Consider the following 18,514-nt stretch of genomic DNA (forward strand, 5'->3'; position numbering starts at 1 on the left):
CCTGACAGACACAAGGAAAGAAAAAAGAAACAGTCAGAAGCATTTAAATAACCAAAGTGAGTTCATTTACTTATATAACCAAATATATAACTACTACCTTATATAAAAAAACACTTAAAATTGTGGTTTGACATTAAGTTTTAGTGCCAGTTGGCTGTCTTAATAAAAAGCTCTAAATTGTGTTGACTGAAGTTGAATGTTAAGAAAAATACTTTATTCCTAAAGAGTCTGGAATCAGAACGTAGTATTAATAATGACTTGAACCCCTCATTGCAGATTATTCAGCTGTTTTTTTGCAGTTTCTACATGATAAAGACTAAAAAAAGGCTTAAAGACAAATTACTTTTAATTAAACACTGTCTGTAATCAAATACAAAAATAGTATTCTTAAAAAAGGCTTAAAAAAACAACTTTAATTTTTCAGACTTAACTTAAAACTAGCTTACAATATTCAAATAAATGACAGTTTGCCATTCGTGATGTTGTCCTTCCAGTGGAAATGCAAATAGCTCGTTTTGAAGCAGGATCTTTGGAGAGGAAATACTGGCTGCTATAAAAAGCAGAGGTGAGAGTCTGAATGAGTGCTGAACACTGATCTGCAGGGTGCTTCAGATGGGACACTGTGTCCTTATCACATCTGCCAACTGGGGATCAGCCTCTGACAACACGGTCTGCAGGTGCTGAAACTGCACAAGAGGAGGAAGGGCAGGGTGGAAACATAATGTTTATTTTCCACAGGAGCTGTGGGAGTATGGCAGCAGTCCATCACACATCCTGATCTGACACGAGCTCTAAAATAAGTCTTTTGCTGTATTAATAGCATTACAGGTCAACAATTTCTGCCTACAGTTTACATGTATCACAACATCTGGACAAGTATTATGTGATGTTTTAAATAGTATAGTAGTATTCTATCCTGAAAAACCCCAAAGGTATTAAAGTGTTAGAAATTCTGAACATTTGCTTTTTATACCCAGTGAAGAATGTCATTGTTCATTTTGCTATGAATAAATCTTTTTTCTCAGTAAATCTTTTCAAAATAATATAAATTTGAATTTTAATCGGAAGGTTTTAGGATTTCATGATGAACTGTGACATACCTACAAGGACTCCAGGTCTTAAAAATCTGATTGTAACATGAGTTTGTCCTTCTCAAGTAAAAGCAATAAGTCTGTGTTAAAATATTTGACAAATTATCCTGTTATTTCTGACAAAACAACAGTTTGTTGTGCTTGTGCAAATGAAACCTAAGTTAACTTAAAACAGCCTAAACCACTTTGAACGCTATCTGTTCACATGTACAATGTCTCACTGTAAATTAACCATTTAGAAGGAGCACTTACTGAATTCTTAAACTTGGGAAGTAAAGTGGCAGCAGCTGCGAGGCAGGTTTTCTCTGTGAGGTAAACTTTCTTCACCAAATCTGCAACTGTGTCCTAAAATGGGGGGAAAAATCCATATCCAAACCTTGGTTTTTACTGGCTGCTGATTGAAATGATCTGGGCCACAAAAGTAAGCAAAAAAACTCCTTAATTATTACCTTTTGAATGTGAACGAAGAGGTCAGCCAAAAACTCTGCTGTGATCTCTGCAAGGGTCTCGAGCTGTTCATCTTTTTCATCTTCTTTGTTTGCACTGTTGTCTTTGCACTCATTTTGGTACTGGCATACCCGCAAGATGCTCCCAATGAGAGGCAAACCTAGAGGTATTCATCCAAAAAAGCAGCAAATTAAAAAAAACAAAATAATGGTCATGTTCATTCATCACCCAAAAAACTGAAACTGCACAGATGGGTCATCCTTATCAAAGAGACTAAAGCCCAACACTTCCACACAGTTTAGTCTTTATTTACTGTTTGCAGTCCTGTTCACAGCTTAATGAGCTCAGCTGAATGTTTGTGAATACTGGTGACCTCTGGTGGTGTTTTAGGCCTCAATATGACAACAGCTTAACAGACAGACATGTGTCTAATTTTAGGATGGCACTGAAAATCATACCGTGATATACAGCAACATTAGTTTAAAATAATTATTCAAACAGTGGGGTGACCACCAAATCTGCTTTCTTCACTTCCTGTATGGCTATCAAGAGGACTTATCATTATCTGCAACATTCTCTGTGCAGCTAAACATCAGTGTAGCTTTATGAAAACTTACTTGTGTCACTTTTGCTGCACCACTCATCGTGACATTTATAAAGAGCCTGCAGCACAGCAAGTGCTTGGACCAGAATGCTTTTCTGCTCATGCAGTACAACTGGAAGATCATTTGGCTGGCAGAGGTCCTCACACACAACGTCGCAGACAAACTCCCATACAGATTTCCCCGGTCCATCGGAAGCAGCTAGAAGAAATACACAAAGTCTAATTTTAAAAGGCAACCGCTTCTCTATTGTTATCTGATAATGGTTTAAGTACAGCATTTCAATAAAGACCTTTCAGTACTTAAATGTCTCACCAAAAACCTGAATCCCCTCATCTATAGTGGTAAGTAACTGGAGGATATGAAGGTAAACCTCTAAGCCATTCGGACTCTCTGATCTGTGAAAACAATTTAATACTGTTGATTCTTGACAATCAACCTCACCTTTAATTTCATAAGTACAGTGTATTTAGTTTAACTCTGCAGTAAGAGCCTGGTTAAATGATATATGTCATCAAAAACAGTAATACAAATACTTCATAAAACAGATTCAGATTCCCACCTGAGCTGCTTGGCTGCCTCAAGAAGACATGAGGTCATCTCCAGATGGCTTTCACCATCATCCCCCTGCTCCTCATCAGGCTGAGCCGTGATCCAACTCTTCATTAACTCTTCATCAAGGTCAAACAATTTGTCAACTAGTTCTCCCACCTTCTCAAGCAGATCCGCTGTAAACACATTTAGTGTATACTTATAATGTTAAGTTTACAACACACTCATGTCAACAATAATTATAAGCATCACAGGGACTTGCAGTGTCAAACAGTACAAGTAATCAGGTTATTACTGGAGAAATGGAATAAAACTGGAATTAAACAGAATAAAAATAAATACTATTGGTGGAGCTGCACATGATGAAACAGAGATTGGAGCGCACAGATGTCTGCTGTCGTATTCGCTGAAGCCACAGTGAACAGACATCTTTCTGAGAAAAACAGGTCAGCAGCAATCTGCAAACATCATGAGGAAATATGAATATTTCTCGTTCCGTTTCTCTATTTCACACGTCTACATAAAATGCAAATCTCACCTGCTTGTTTCCAGCAGTGTTGGAGGATCGGTATCTCCCAGAAGCAGCAGCAGCACAGACCTGTGGACACAAAGAGAGTTGCATTCGGTAGATTGAAACCCATTCATGTACAACAGGGGTGGGGAGCTCTGGGCCTCAAGGGCCGGTGTCCTGCAGGTTTTGGATATCACCCTGGGTCAACAAACCTGAATCAAACGATTAGGGCATTACCAGACCTCTGGAGAACTTGTTGAGGAGATAATTTAGACATTTGAATCTGCTGTGTTGGATAAAAGACACACCTAAAACTTGAAGGACAGTGGCCCTTGAGGCCTGGAGTTCCCCACCCCTGATGCACAACATCTATCAAAGAACTTTTTTTTTTTTTTTACCCACCCCAAGTCCTCATTTTGGCTCAAAGTCATACAAGTTTCAGGAAAACAAGCAATGTTCCCAAGGATTCCCACACTAATTTCCTAGAGGAAAAAAAGAAAGAATTAGAGATGTATTAGAAATTAAATTAATTGCACAGGATTTATTCTGGTAGAGAAAGTATGCATAAAAAAAGGATTTCACTCACTGTAAGTCTTGGACAACGTGATTTGGCAATCACTCCTAGAAGAATATCTGCAGCTTTAAATTCCTGCAGAAAACCAGCCACATCCTACAAACAGGTGGTAAATAAATAGTCAGTTAGAAAATATATAAACATTTAATGAATCACTTTTAACTGCAGACCATGTGAAAGCCAGGCAGGTAGAAACCAGCTTTATTTGCACTGCTTTGTAATTAAAAACTTTAAATGCAAAAAAGATAGCTATTATAAACTTGGTGGTAATAACTCATACCAAAACAAGGTGTGATAAAACCAACTTGAGTTTGTTGACAAAACTACTTGCAGTAAAAAATACAAATGACATGTCTGTAGTTTTAGTCTTTGTAGATATGTCAATATAACCTGCCTGTTTCCTGAGATTCATAAAACACTGTGCAAAAGTCTTGAATCAACCCTCATTTTGTTATGCTTTGCTTCCAGCGAGCCAACCTTCTTCACATTTTTTAAGTGGTCTTGAGCAACAGCTCTCCAGACTTTCTGGTTTTCAAAGTTTTTATTTGAGCATTAGCTGATTTTTCATCAAGTGAAGCTTCTGTCATCATTTGGTGCTGCACATCAGCCAGTGGTGCTGAGGATCTTGTCAAAACTGATGGAATTATAAACACAGAAAAGTAACCATCAGACTTTGATCCACCATGAAATACCATCACCAGTGCAGTGAAATTATAACTTGGTAGATAAAAACACAATGGAACACTTTCAGTCATGGAGTAAAAGGAAACAGACATCAAAAATTTGTGCTTTGATTGTCTGGAGAACTATTCCTGAAGCCTAATTATAGAAATGACAAAAAGCTGCCTAAGAGAGTTCAGACTGTGTTGAAGAATAAAGGCAGTTAACCCAGATGGTTGGCTTTCAGAATTATACATACTCTGTTTTTGCCTTATATAGTCCATTTCCGTGTATATTTGCAGTTATTTCACTTAATCTGTGCACCTATTTCCCATTTTCCAAGCAAAATATAAAGAAATGAGGGTTGGCTCAAGACTTTTGCACAGTACTATACACTGACATGACTACAAGTCAGCTGCCTTCTCAAAGTATTTTATTTTATTGTAAAACCCATTCTCATATCTCACCCTTACACACACCCTCCATATAATAATTAGAGTAAAGCTAACATTGATACTAATAAAAACTACAAGTAAACATTTTGAAATGATAACCAGAACAGCAATGACGTAGTAGTGGATCTTCCTTACGATCTGTCACAATTCACAGGTCACATAATAACCATTGCCAAGAAAAGGTATGAAAACTGTGAAAGCATCATCGTAATATAACCGATGTTAGCATAATGGTTACAGGAAGTCCCCAGCCACACCTTCATAATGTGGGAGCCACTCCTTCCATGATTGTGATCAATATAATCACCATTAAACAGGACACAAGTTGTAAGAGAAACTCTACCTTATCCATTGCCATATCCCACACTCTGCACAAGTCTTCCTCATCATCATCAGATAGCTGCATTGGACCTTCACAGCGCTCTTCTGAATGCTCTGTGACCATCTGCAAGACAATTTTACAGACATTAGCAAATGTTGCTGTAACACTGCACACTTTCACCTACCAAACCAACAAACCGATGCATGACTTAAGTGCTGAATGAAACGTGCAACATTTATCACTTCAGTTTACATCAGCAGCCTGCCTACATGGATGAGACGAGTCAGGGTGCTAAAAAGCCAGTGCTTGCTGTAAACAGTGTCTCCAATGGCATCCACATCTTCGTCCTCCGCTCCATCTGCTGCGTCTGGGGGTGGTGATGGGTTACGGTCCATGATAGGAGACTGTGTTAAAGCTGGAGGGGATGAGCTCTCTTTCTCAGCACCATCAGCACCACCATCTGAGGAAATAGACCAAGGAACGCATTACAGGAATGATGAAGGAAATTATCAGCCAATATCTTGGTGCTTCTGATTTCTACAAACTTCTCCGTAGCACTTGATGTAAAGGCTCAGTGATTATTCAGATCTGTTCAGATTGAAAAATTTAACATCAATAAATGGCAGCAAAATCTAAGTCATTTTGCCCCTTACTTCTGTTAATACCCTAACAAAAGCACTTGATCCTCTATCCGCATATGTACAACTGTAGTTAAAAATCTTGGTGTTTTAATATCTACTTCCTTGCATTTACCAACTACAAAAAACTTACAAATAATTATCCATGCTTGTATTACCTCTTATATAAAATACTGTAATTCCCTGTACACACATTAATCCAATTCCAGTCATTCTTGATTGCCAATAGGACTGTGCGACACAAGCAAAATGTTAAAAATCCTGATACAAATTATTTCTTATCCCGATAGCAATGCATATAACAATATAGTGCATTTTCCATAAAAATGAGTGAATAGTTTATATTATCAACACATCGAAACTACTATTTATTTTTTTACATTTAAATTAAATAATTAAAAATGAATTAAATATGGGCCTTACATGGCATTATCCCGTTGTGACACACATTAGCTGACCCCAGTCACGCAAGAGCTTCCCTGAGGTCCCCAGCTATCATTACTGCTGTACAATTGTTAGAAAACTAGCTTGTCTGCAAATATTGACTACAGAGTGTCCAGTCTCGGATCAAGTGTGCCATTAAGCTCAAACAGAGATGCGTTGCTCGGCTTGTCCACATATCTGTTGTTGCAGTGCAGCATGCTACATTGCAGATTTCCTCCAATACTGCGGCCCAACACTCATAATGTGAACGCAGCAACTCAACTTGTTTGAAGTGTTTTCGGCTGGGCGTCGGGCTCCTTAAGTCTAATGTTTTGACCAATGCATGAAACAATATATTTATAGATGTAAGTTGTAATAGCTGCATCTCTCAGGTCTGTTTCAGGCCATTGCTGGACTTTTAGTAAGTTATCTTTTTTTTTGTTTGGGTGATTGATAGGTCAAGTGTTAAGTGGCTTAACAAACAAACAAACAAAGGAAAATATTTCTCAGAAAATGGTCAGGTACAAAGACTAGAATAAACCCTTTCTCCTTGGAAGCAAAATACGGCCAGGATGGCTCAAGAATTTTGTAACCAATACATTTTAATAATTTTTGAGAGCCCTTTAAGGATCAGCTGGATGATATATTACAGATCGATTATCTCCATATATGGCCTCATATTCAGCTCCCAAACCACACCTAAAAACCCAAAGTGGCTGGGATTTCTCTGTTATAGCCTGCAGACTCCAGAACAGTCAAGCCTCATAGATTTTTTTTCCCCAAGTCCACATCAGTCAAGGTTTTTCTTATTTACTCTTTAAAGTTGGTTAGGTTTTTATTTCACTTGCTTACTTTACCTTTCCTTTTCGTTATAATCGTGCTTTTGTTTACGTTTGTATTATCTTTTACATTAGACGTTTGCAATGAATCGCATTGAAGTTGAACTTGTTTTTATGACTTGTTGTTTTAAAGTGTGCCGCATACGCGACAGCCACTGCACTTGACATGCTCGGAGCATTAGAATGACGGCATACCTTAATTTTACAGGTATTTATCCGGACAAGGAAAAGGCAGCCATCCCTCCTGGCACTTTGTCGTTAATGTAACGTTAAATGTACCGTGTCGGGGTTTGAATACAGTTTATAGTTCACCACGCAAAGCTTAAACAGATTACAGTAAATGTTGTTGCATTATTTCAGTGTTATGTTAAATATGGAAACGCTAAATATCAAGAAACAACAAAGGCACACCCAGTAAAAGGTAAAAGTGGTGCTTATGAATACTAAATTTGGTCCATTTGACGTTCATTGGTTAAGCTAACAGCTATAATTATTTATTAATGGTGGATTTCTATCTAACTTTCGCGGGCAGACGCACATTTTTTAACTCACCCATACTGACCGCTCTTGACTACCGTTATTAGCAGATAATTAAAGGCAATATCATCGGATGCTTTTAACTTTTCCACCACAGCAAGCCGCTCGGTTGTTTCAAACAGCCTCCATTTAGTACTAGTGCGTATCTGCGCATGCGTGAAACCAGGACCAAGCTTCCTGCCACCAGCAAATAAATAACGCCATCTGCAGTGCGCAGACGGAACTACGTGTCCACATGTGAGAGAAGAGAAGCTTGTAGTGGATTGAATCTGCAAGATAGTGTCATATTTTAATGATCTCGTGATTATTTTTTATAAGTTGATTCTGAAAACTTTTACACTTACAGCAAAAAAACGCACAGTGAGGCTTGTAGCATGTCTCTTTCTTCTTCTGTAAGGTACCTTCTGCTTACCAGCTTCTCTGTCCATGAGGTTACATACAGGGCTGGGTATCGTCACTGATTTCTATAATCAATTCGATTCAATTTTGACCCAGACAGTCAGAAATATTAAAATTCTGATCATTTATCAGTACCTAACCATATTTTTATATCGATGTATAAAAACAAAGCTGGCAATTGTGAGACTTCATCACACGTTTAAGCATCACAGCAGATGAAAAAACATGAAGGAGATTTTCTTGGCCTGGCTTTTATAGCAGATAGCCCCCTTAAAACAATCTGCAGTAGATCATAAAAGAAGGAAAACCGTGATTCAATATATGAACATTACCTGATGCTGGTGAAGAGAAGCTGAGCAAAGTTACAGAGGTTTTATTAGAGACACAGCTAAGTGTTTTGCAATTTGGCATAATTTTAAGGAGTTTACATTTCTTCAGTATTGAACAGCATTAGGCTTGCTTGTCGCAGGTCATTTTTTCCAAGTGAGATTTGAGAGGTGCACACACAGGAAGTTTGTATGATTTAAACAGCTAATGCAGTGCTGTTTCTGCAAACATGAGGGCTTGAACTCACTGTACACAGTAGTACCTAAGTTGGATTTAAAGGTTGTTGGAATATCAGTTTACTTGCTGAAAACATAAAACAAGTTTCTGTTGTATTCACAAAAGCTGCTTATTAATTTAATACTGATTTGATGTAAAATCTCCAAATAATATTAGAATACCTAAACCAGGGAAATTCATTTAAAATTGAAGTTGAAGGAAACAGTCAGAGAAAGTTTCCTTAAAGAAAGGTTCAGAATATCATGATGCTCCACATGCATTACAATGGAAACTTGAAAAAGGTTTTAATAGTATATTTCTTATTTTTTGCATAGTACACCAAACTATATAAGCAATACAAATGTATAATTTATACACATAAAATTTTTTAATCTATAAATTTATCTTTATAATCTCAAATATATTATGAAATTTGAACTCATATCTTAAGAGCGTGCTTAAGTTGCTTAAGTACTTTACTTTATTGGTTTAAGCAGTGTTGAAACAAATATCTAATGTTAAATAGTATTATGTCAACAGGGACCCACCTCTAATCAAAATTGTCCTGGAATAATTTGATGAGTGTACTGTCCTCCCTGAATCAACACAATGTATAGTCTTAGACAGGAATAGCAAAAGACTTCTCATCATGCAGCTGTCCTCACTTGGGAGTGGTTCAAAGCCCTGTTTGCACTAAGAAGAGCTTTGCGTGCAAAATAACATTTGATTAAACATCTTTTTATCTGTAGATACATCTAATCACAGATAGCCTGGTTACATCCCTGCTCACCAGAGAAATGACTGCACCAGCTTCAGTAATTGATGACTATACAACTGCTTATACTTGTACTTGTGACGCACAGTGCACAAAATCGTAACTCTTTGACTTTTTCATGTAGGCAAATTTGTAAATTTAAAACAGTTTGGAAAAATGCACATTCCTTGAAATTTGTTGTTAAGAAGAAGCAAAATACATCACAGGACATCTGTGATTTTTGGTAATGGACAGTAGAAATTTAATAGTGAACGTAAATCATCATAATCATTCTTTGGGCATTAAAGCTGCCCGTTTTTAGTTTTCCTCTCACCAAGCTGTTGATCTTTTATCTCATACAATTATTTGGTAAGCTGGGCCCAAAAGCCAGATGTTTGATAGAATTTGGTAGAAGATGGTAAACATAGCCTAATGTGTTCTAAAAGCAAAACACAAACCTATTGTTCAGACCTCATGCAGTATCATGCAAATGTGATACAGCGCGTCGGCAATGATGGTCACCAAGGATGTAGACCAGTCAGATTATTTGCACATCCTGTGCAATTCATGAGCCAGAAGCAATTTAGAACAACTCAGCTACATCTGGAAAAAACCGCTGCATCAATCAGACAGTTGCAGAATATGATCAACTGGAACTGAAAACATTTAACTATACGGATCACAATACACGGGACTTAGAAGTTGAAATAGTTCCAGACAACAACTTCTTCTCATCTATCAATAACATCTGTTGCTACTATTCAAATGAAAAGTACAGTCAGAGGATTAAAACTGAGAATAAATTAGCAATAACCCACTTAAACTGTGGAAGTGTATATGCTAATTTTAATCATATCAAAAAATATCTTAACCAGTTTTCACCTCCATTCAGTGTCATTTTCTTATTGGAAACTTAGATTGGATTAATATAGAAAAAGGAACAAGATTAAAACTTTGAGTTTAGGGTTATGAATTCACATTTGTACCTCGGTGAAACAGAGGTGGAGGAGGAGTGGCCTTGTATGTGGACAAATCCTTGAAATTTAATGTGGTGGATAAGATGACGACAGTAATTGACAATGTATTGGAATGTATAATAGTTGACATTTTTAAAGAAAAAAAAAAAGGAAAAATGTAATCATTAGATCTATATACAGAGCTCCATGTCGCAGTACTGAGACCTTTAAAGCCTGGATAGAGGAAACATTTACAGAATAGCTTACAAAAAACTTTTCATTTGTGGAGATCTCAATATTGATATGCTAAACTCAAATAAACAGAAAATCACTGATGAATTTATTAACACAATGTACTGTATGATCCTATTTGCAAAATTACTAGACCTACCAGGATCACCTCACATTGTGCAACTCTCATAGACAACATTTTTACAAATGACATTAAGAATAAGACAGTAAGTGGACTTCTGATTAATGACGTCAGTGACTATCTTCCAATTTTCACAGTCTACGATAGGAATTACAAGATTACTGAAGTGGACAGAAAAAAAAGAGCACAGACAAGTAAGAACAGAGGAAATAAAAAATGCATTTAAAAAAGATTTAATGAAACAGAACTGGAGTGAAATATATGAGAAACAAGATGTTAATGGTGCGTATGATGAATTCCTTAGAATATTTACATTATTCTATAATAGAAACTGTCCAATAAAGCAATATAGTAGAAAACATAAATATATGGACTGTCCATGAAAAACAAAAGGTCTGCAAAATGCATGTGAAAAGAAAAATGAACTATACAGAGATTTCTTAAGAAAGACAACTGAAGATGCTGAAATTGGATGTAAAAGATAGAAAAATAAGTTAATAAATATACTAAGATACTGTAAAAAGGAATACTATAAGAAGCAATTAGATGATAATAGAAATAATATTAAAAGAATATGGGAAATACTGAACAGTGTTATAAAACGTGGGGCTAGACTAAACAACTATCCCAAGTGTTTCATTGATAATGACCATGAAGAATATAATATGGATGCTGTGGCAAACAGCATTAATACATTTTTTGTAACTGCTGGACCAAATCTAGCAAGAACAATCACTGATCATAGCAGAGGAAAAACTGGATACCTTGATAGACAGAAATCCTTATTCAATGTTTCTCACAGCCGCTGATGAAAATAAAGTTTTTGAACTTGTCAGAAAGTGTAAAAATCAGAAATCCTTGGATTGTAATGTTATTGATATAATAGTGGTTAAAAAAAGTCATTGAGGAAATTTTATACATCTGTAATTAATCATTTCAAACTGGTCTATTTCCAGACCGAATGAAAATAGCTAAATACCTCTATGCAAATCTGGCAAGAAATGCCATTTCACAAAATACCGGCCTGTTTCTTTACTACCTCAATGCTCAAAAATTCTTGAAAGACTGTTTAACAACTGACTGGAAAACTATAGATAAACATAAAGTACTCACTAAGAGTCAGTACGGCTTCAGATCAAAGAGATCAACATCACTGGGACTATTAGATTCAATAAAATACATAACAAATTTCATAGACAAAAAGTAAGTTTCTGTTGTATTCACAAAGACTGCTTATTAATTTAATGCTGATTTGATGTAAAATCTCCAAATAATATTAGAATACCTAAACCAGGGAAATTCAATTAAAATTTAAGTCCAGTCAGAGAAAGTTTCCTTAAAGAAAGGTTCAGAATATCATGATGCTCCACAGGCATTACGATTCAATGTAATATATTTCGAAGTAGCCTAACAGCTGTATCAGTGCCTGTCTGTAGTCAACAACTGAATGTAAAATAAATTAAGTACTATTCAACAGTGTTTATTATCATTTTTCACAATGACTCGGTGTTTACTCTAATATTGAATTGTTCCTTTCTTGTTTAAAGTCAAATAAAGTTTGCATTCATAAGAAAATAATTTAAACTGACTATGATAAAAAAGGCTGCAAAGATTCAAATAATCCTACAGTAAATATGAGAAAAGTTGTCCAAAGTAAAATAGAAATAAATCACAATCTAATAATAGGTTTGGAACGTCTTTACACTGTTCCACACTGCGTTCCGCCAAGGATCTAAACCTAGTGTTACCTAAATGTGGGAAACTTTTAAAAAGTTTTTAATAGTATTTTTTTTATTTCATAGTACACCAAACTATATAAGCAATACAAATGTATAATTTATACACATAAAATGTTTTAATCTATAAATTTATCTTTATAATCTCAAATATATTACGAAATTTGAACTCGTATCTTAAGAGCGTGCTTAAGTTGCTTAAGTACTTTATTTTATTGGTTTAAGCAATGTTGAAACAAGTATCTAATGTTAAATAGTATTATGTCAACAGGGACCCACCTCTAATCAAAACTGTCCTGGAATAATTTGATAAGTGTACTGTCCTCCCTGAATCAACACAATGTATAGTCTTAGACAAGAATAACAAAAGACTTCTCATCATGCAGCTGTCCTCACTGGGAAGTGGTTCAAAGCCCTGTTTGCACTAAGAAGAGCTTTGCGTGCAAAATAATATTATCTATTTATCTGTAGATACATCTAATCACAGATAGCCTGGTTACATCCCTGTTCACCAGAGGAATGACTGCACCAGCTTCAGTAATTGATAACTGGAAGTTGTGTAACTGATTAAAAAAACCCCATAATATACTGTATTATACAACTGCTTATACTTGTACTTGTGACTAGGTATGGGTACCGGTATCCGGTGCCATTATGGCACCGGTTCTGACATAAACGGTAGTAACCAGACCGAAAAGCAGTGCACATTTCGGTGCTTTATTTCGGTGCTTTATTTTCCTGAGATGTCATACACTTTGGATTCTAGCCCACCATTTTACCTTTGCAAGTATATTAAGTGGGCCCAGGTACGTACGTTCTTTTAGAGCAGAGCTACAGATTAAAAATGCCCAAGGCAAAGCGGTCAAAAGTCTGGCTGTACTTCACAGCAAAAGATGCAAACTCAGCAGCCTGCAACAAGTGCTTTAAGGTGATACTGTGCAAAGGATGTAACTCCTCGAATCTGATGAAACACCTGGCGACGTATAGCATTTTGTTAAAAGCCGAGAAATACGCCGTATTTGATTTCTTGCTGCGAGACCTCACACCGTGCACATCTACTGCGGGTGTGGTGCCTGTTATCGGACGCGGGGTTAGCAACATCCCCCAAAAACCCGAAGAGTAGAGTCCTAGCCCCTAGCCCTGCCAGTGTAGCAGAAATGATGAGGATGATGATGGCAGCAGCAGCCGTTCTTCTCTGCGTGAGTAGCTTAATGTTGTTCGTGTGTAATTTACGTTGAGTAGGCTAACCATGTTATTAAATTAATGCAAGGTGAACTAGCAAACACCGTCGTAGTTACATGCGGCTGTCTTCTTGTTTGATGGCAGATACCCCCTTCACCCTGGCCAAAAAGGCTAAAATGACCAAAGAAAAAGTGAAAACAGCTAAACATGAGAGGTTTTTGGACAAATTTTGTGTTTTTTCCATTGTTTAAGCACTGCTTCCAGCCAAGAGTGATACCATAAATCCCCTATAGCTGCAGAAAAGGCTAACATTGTTATCTTTTTACAAAAACACAGCTGAACATGAGAAGTTTTTGGACCAATTTTGTGTTCTCCATTCTTTAAGCACCGGTTCGAGCACCGTTTAAGCACCGGCACTGTTTCAAAAGTACCGGTTTGGTACTGGTATCGGATAAAACCTAAACGATACCCATCCCTACTTGTGACGCAGAGTGCACAAAATTGAAACTCTTTGACTTTTGCACTCACTGAAGATGGAGCCAGATTTGTAAATTTAAAGCAGTTTGGAAAAAAATTACATTTCTTGAAATGTTGTGAAGAAGAGAAAATCATGATAGGACATCTGTGGCAGGTAGGTAGCATGGTCGTCCCATGAGGGAGGCAGGTTGGGGGGTTCGAATTGGGGGGCTGTGGATAGCTACAGGTACCTTGGTGTTCATCTGAACAATTAACTGGACTCACAATTCAGATGCCCTCTACAGGAAAGGGAAGAGCAGGCTATACATGCTGCGGAGGCCTAGGTCTTTTGAAGTGAAGGGCCCAGTCCTGAAGACCTTCTATGACTCTGTGGTGGCCTCAGCCATCTTTTACGGTGGGGTCTGCTGGGGCAGCAGCATCTCTGGCGGGGACTGAAAGAGACTGAACAGGCTGATCAAGAGGGCCAGCTCTGTTCTAGGATGCCCTCTGGGCCCAGTTGAAGTGGTGAGTGACAGAAGAATGGTGGCTAAGCTGTCATCCCTGTTGGACAACATCTCCCACCCCATGCAGGAGACTGTGACAGCACTGAGCAGCTCCTTCAGTGGCAGGCTGCAGCACCCAGGTCTTTCCTCCCTACTGCTGTCAGACTCTACAACATGGTCTCTGCAGAGGAGCAAACACGTGCAGACACAGGCACAAACACACATCACATACACAATAATAACTTTCACCTTGTCTCCCTGACGTGCAATGTGCAATAGTATCAAGTGCAACTTTCCCTATTTTCCCTATGTAACAAAGTATTTTATTCTATTTTAATCTATTTGAACAGTATTTTAATCTATTTGTATAGTACTTATTCTATTGTATACAGTATTCTTTCTATTTTGTATAGCATGTTATTCTGTTTATCTTATTCTATTCTCTTCATTATCTATTATCTCTCTTCTATTCTTTTCTCTTTTTCTCTTAGTTTTTAACTGCTGTTGTACTTGATTGATAAAAGTTTATCTTATCTTATGTTATCCTATTCATGGGACGGGGGAACATGCGAACACCACAATGAAAGCTGATTAGGACGTTTGAACCTTTTTTTGATGGAAGAGATGTGATCACTGCACAATGTGCATTTTCAGAGCAGTTATTCTAAATATTTGCAAGACTGCCAAAAACATTGCTTCATATCACTACTAATGGACCAAAAAAATAACAATCTTCCAGGTGTGTCAGAGTAGCTTTGTAGAGAAATAAATGGCCCCTGGGCCATTTGGACATTGTTGACAGTCCAAATGGCCCAGGGGAAGAAGCAGTCTTTTAATGTTCAGTATCAGGTTATTTTCTGAGCATCAATGGGACAGATTCTCTGCCTCTGCCCTGTACGTTGTCTCATTTTCATCAGAGATGAGCCCAACGATGGTGGTGACATTGGTTTACTCAACGATGACATTGGTTGGGCGGGTTGGTGTACAGTCATGGGGGAATAGGGCATACATAAGGGGCTGAGAAAACAGCCCTACGGGGATATATGAGTAAACTGGTATAAATTACCGTGTTTTTCTGACCATAAGGCGAATCGGATTACAAGGCGCACCATCGCTGAATGGGTCTGTTTTCATACATAAGGCACACCGGATTATAAGGCGCATTAAGCGAAACAAAACAGTCAGATAAGTCAAACTTTACTCAACTCATTCTTCTTGCTTCCTCCACTTCCATACCATTGATTCATTAATGCTGAATTCTCTCGCAGCTGCTCTGTTCCCATGTTGTTGCAGTATATTAATGACTAACCTCTTATTGTGGATGGATTATATTAAGTTTGGTCCGCTTACAGCATCCTGCCATGCTATTGCATTTGTCCCTAACCATCTGGAACCCTCTCCTTAACTTTGATCGAGTGGAAAAAAGTTAGCGTTCATCCTCCAGCTTCACTGTGTTTATATTATGCTAACATAGCTATGTTGCTAGCGATCACGGAGCACATCATTATATACCAGCTAGTCCAACTTCAGTAACCCTACAAACGCCTCTGCTGTTTAGTTTTCTGTCTTCATTTATGTCAGAAGTGATAGCAGAGCTGTACATTTTACTTTTTTCACAAATCAGTCAGTCAGAACATGCTATATCATGTTTAAGTGGAAACTAGCGAGCTAACTTCCTGCTAACTTGTAACTCCGTTAAATTTAATAAAATCTGTTTTCATTGATGCCTAGATGTTAAACTTAATTGCTACACCTGGTAAAGCAGATGAAAGACAGATGAAAGAAATTAGACAGGTTTTAACTCTCAGTGATGCCGCAGTGTTCGTTTGACTTTTGGACCCAGATTATGCTGCAAGGCTCCTGACTACTAGTGGTGGGCGGATCGATCCAAATATCGATAGTATCGATCCCAAGTCGGGATCGATATCGGATCGATACTAGCCTGGTTAGATCGATTCTTTACTTTGAGTTCTGCTTGTTTGCTATGCTGTGCTTTCGGCAAAAACGAAACAGCCAGGTCGCTGGACTCGCCGCTCCTGTGACAGCGGAGAGCAGGCACACTTTGCTACCCCCCCCCCTTCTTATGTTTCGGTGTTGCGCTGACACGTCACGTGACTTAGACACTTTGGGGGTTGTTAAGTTGTTTACATATTAATAATATATATTGTTTTTGTTGTTGAGAATTTTAATTGTCATTTTTGTATTAAAGTTTATCAACAGTATTTGTTTTAATTTGTTTACTGGTTTGTGTGCACTTAATATTAAAAAAAAAAAAAAAAAAAAAAAAAAAGATCGCCACCACGGCAGGCCCGATGGCATTTTCATGCTTCGCGCATCATTTATTCTTACAATAATCCCACGGTTGCTGTAATAGGACATTCAACGGCTTCAGCTCTCCCGCTGGCAGCCGTACACATCACCACCACCAAACCTGCAGCGGCATCGCAGAACACGCCCTGCCACATACCCCCTTGCCCGCTTCACCCCACCCCGCGAGCAGGCGAGGGAATCGGCCCGGACCGTCGGCGCCCCATGCCCCGGCCCAGCGACGGGAAAGTGTCCACTCTGGCGGTCGCCCGCGCCTCCAGTGGAAGCCCGGGAGCTGGCCTGATAGCCACCCATATGGCAAGCAAAGGCGGCGGAGCAGGAGTGGAAGTGAGCCGGGGCTCAGAGGCAGCTGGGCAGACGGCCGAAGCGGACAGCATGCCGCCCTCAGGCAGGACCCCCGCGCAACTCGACCTCCATCTCCAGCTTGGCAGGTCCCGCTGGCGCGCCAGCCTCGGCTCACCCCGAGCCGCGCGCTGTCCACCCTTACAGTGATCACACGGTTGCTGTAACAGTAGCCTACATTAAACGGCTGCAGCCCTCCTGCTGCCAGCTGTACACATCAACACCAAAAACAACAACAGCACAAGCAGCGCACAGGTTTTAAGCCGGTGAGGCATCATTGTAGATGCAGTGAAGGTGAGTCCATCTCACCTGCAGCAGCAGCATCGCAGACCACGGCCCGCCACAATAATAAAGCATTTTTTATTTAATTATAAATTAATTATTTCTCCTAATTATGTCCCGGATTTTAAGTAATTAATAATACAAAAGGAAAAATCACAAAAAACACTTAAGGTCATGAAAATTAATTGCGATTTAGCAATTCAATGAGGCATCCACCTTATTTATTGAAAAGTATCGTATCGGTATTGGTATCGGCGATACTGGCCCGTATTTACTTGGTATCGGATCGATACCAAAATATGCAGTATCGCACACCACTACTGACTACAGCAGCCGTAATGCTCAGACAATGCATCAAGCGGTGTGGCTTCATAGCTTACCAAAGTCGTACTAAAACATTTTTTGACAGATTTTTGAGCGCCATGTACCACATAAAATCGGTTTAAGGTCAGTGAGCACAACCAGGATTCATACATAAGGCGCACCGGATTATAAGGCGCTGTCGATTTATGAGAAAATTGAGAAGTGCACCTTATAGTGTGGAAAATAGGGTAGTTAAAGACATTAATGGCTTTTGAGTAGAACATGAATGCCTTGACATGAATAAGCTCCTGAGTATTGCAGGATGTTTGTCAATTATCTTATCAAATGTAAAGCAGATGGTAGACAAGTTGGCATAGGCTTTGTTTAAAGCAGCTCACGTAGGTTTCAGATTATGTTAGGTGATACCTGCATGGTCATAGTCACTCATGAGATCTTTACTTTCTTTGCAGATTTGTAAGAAAGCTTACATCCCAGTGTCTCATTTTCCTCTTTTCATTTCTATTTTTAATAAATTATAATTATTGGATTCTTATGAAACAATAGATTTAGAACAGAGGAGCATGCTGTCAATAAAACTGTTTTATTGCTGCCTCTGTTGTCTTGAAATGAAGATATTTAATTCAAGTGCAAACATACTTGTTCAATTAAGAGGAAGGATGTAAAAATAAGTTATATGGGACTTGTG

At 38.2% G+C, this 18,514-nt stretch overlaps 1 protein-coding gene across 2 annotated transcripts; it reads right to left on the minus strand.

The window, feature by feature from the left end:
- Positions 1 to 392: 392 nt before the first annotated feature.
- saal1 (serum amyloid A-like 1) lies at positions 393 to 7,786 on the minus strand. Of its 2 annotated transcripts, none has more exons than XM_063481071.1 (13): positions 7,667 to 7,786; positions 5,484 to 5,674; positions 5,236 to 5,337; positions 3,790 to 3,873; positions 3,606 to 3,685; positions 3,231 to 3,290; positions 3,035 to 3,150; positions 2,703 to 2,868; positions 2,456 to 2,538; positions 2,156 to 2,341; positions 1,541 to 1,698; positions 1,344 to 1,436; positions 393 to 686 (listed from the first exon to the last, which is right to left on the minus strand). In XM_063481071.1, exons 1-13 carry the CDS (start codon positions 7,668 to 7,670, stop codon positions 609 to 611), a joined length of 1,401 nt encoding a protein of 466 aa, XP_063337141.1. In that variant the 5' UTR covers positions 7,671 to 7,786; the 3' UTR covers positions 393 to 608. The 2 variants fall into 2 exon arrangements, with proteins under 2 accessions (XP_063337141.1, XP_063337142.1); XM_063481072.1 differs by having other exon boundaries at positions 7,653 to 7,786.
- Between the last annotated feature and the right edge of the window lie 10,728 nt (positions 7,787 to 18,514).

Source organism: Pelmatolapia mariae, linkage group LG7 (assembly GCF_036321145.2).
Source record: "Pelmatolapia mariae isolate MD_Pm_ZW linkage group LG7, Pm_UMD_F_2, whole genome shotgun sequence".
NCBI classification, from domain to species: domain Eukaryota; kingdom Metazoa; phylum Chordata; class Actinopteri; order Cichliformes; family Cichlidae; genus Pelmatolapia; species Pelmatolapia mariae.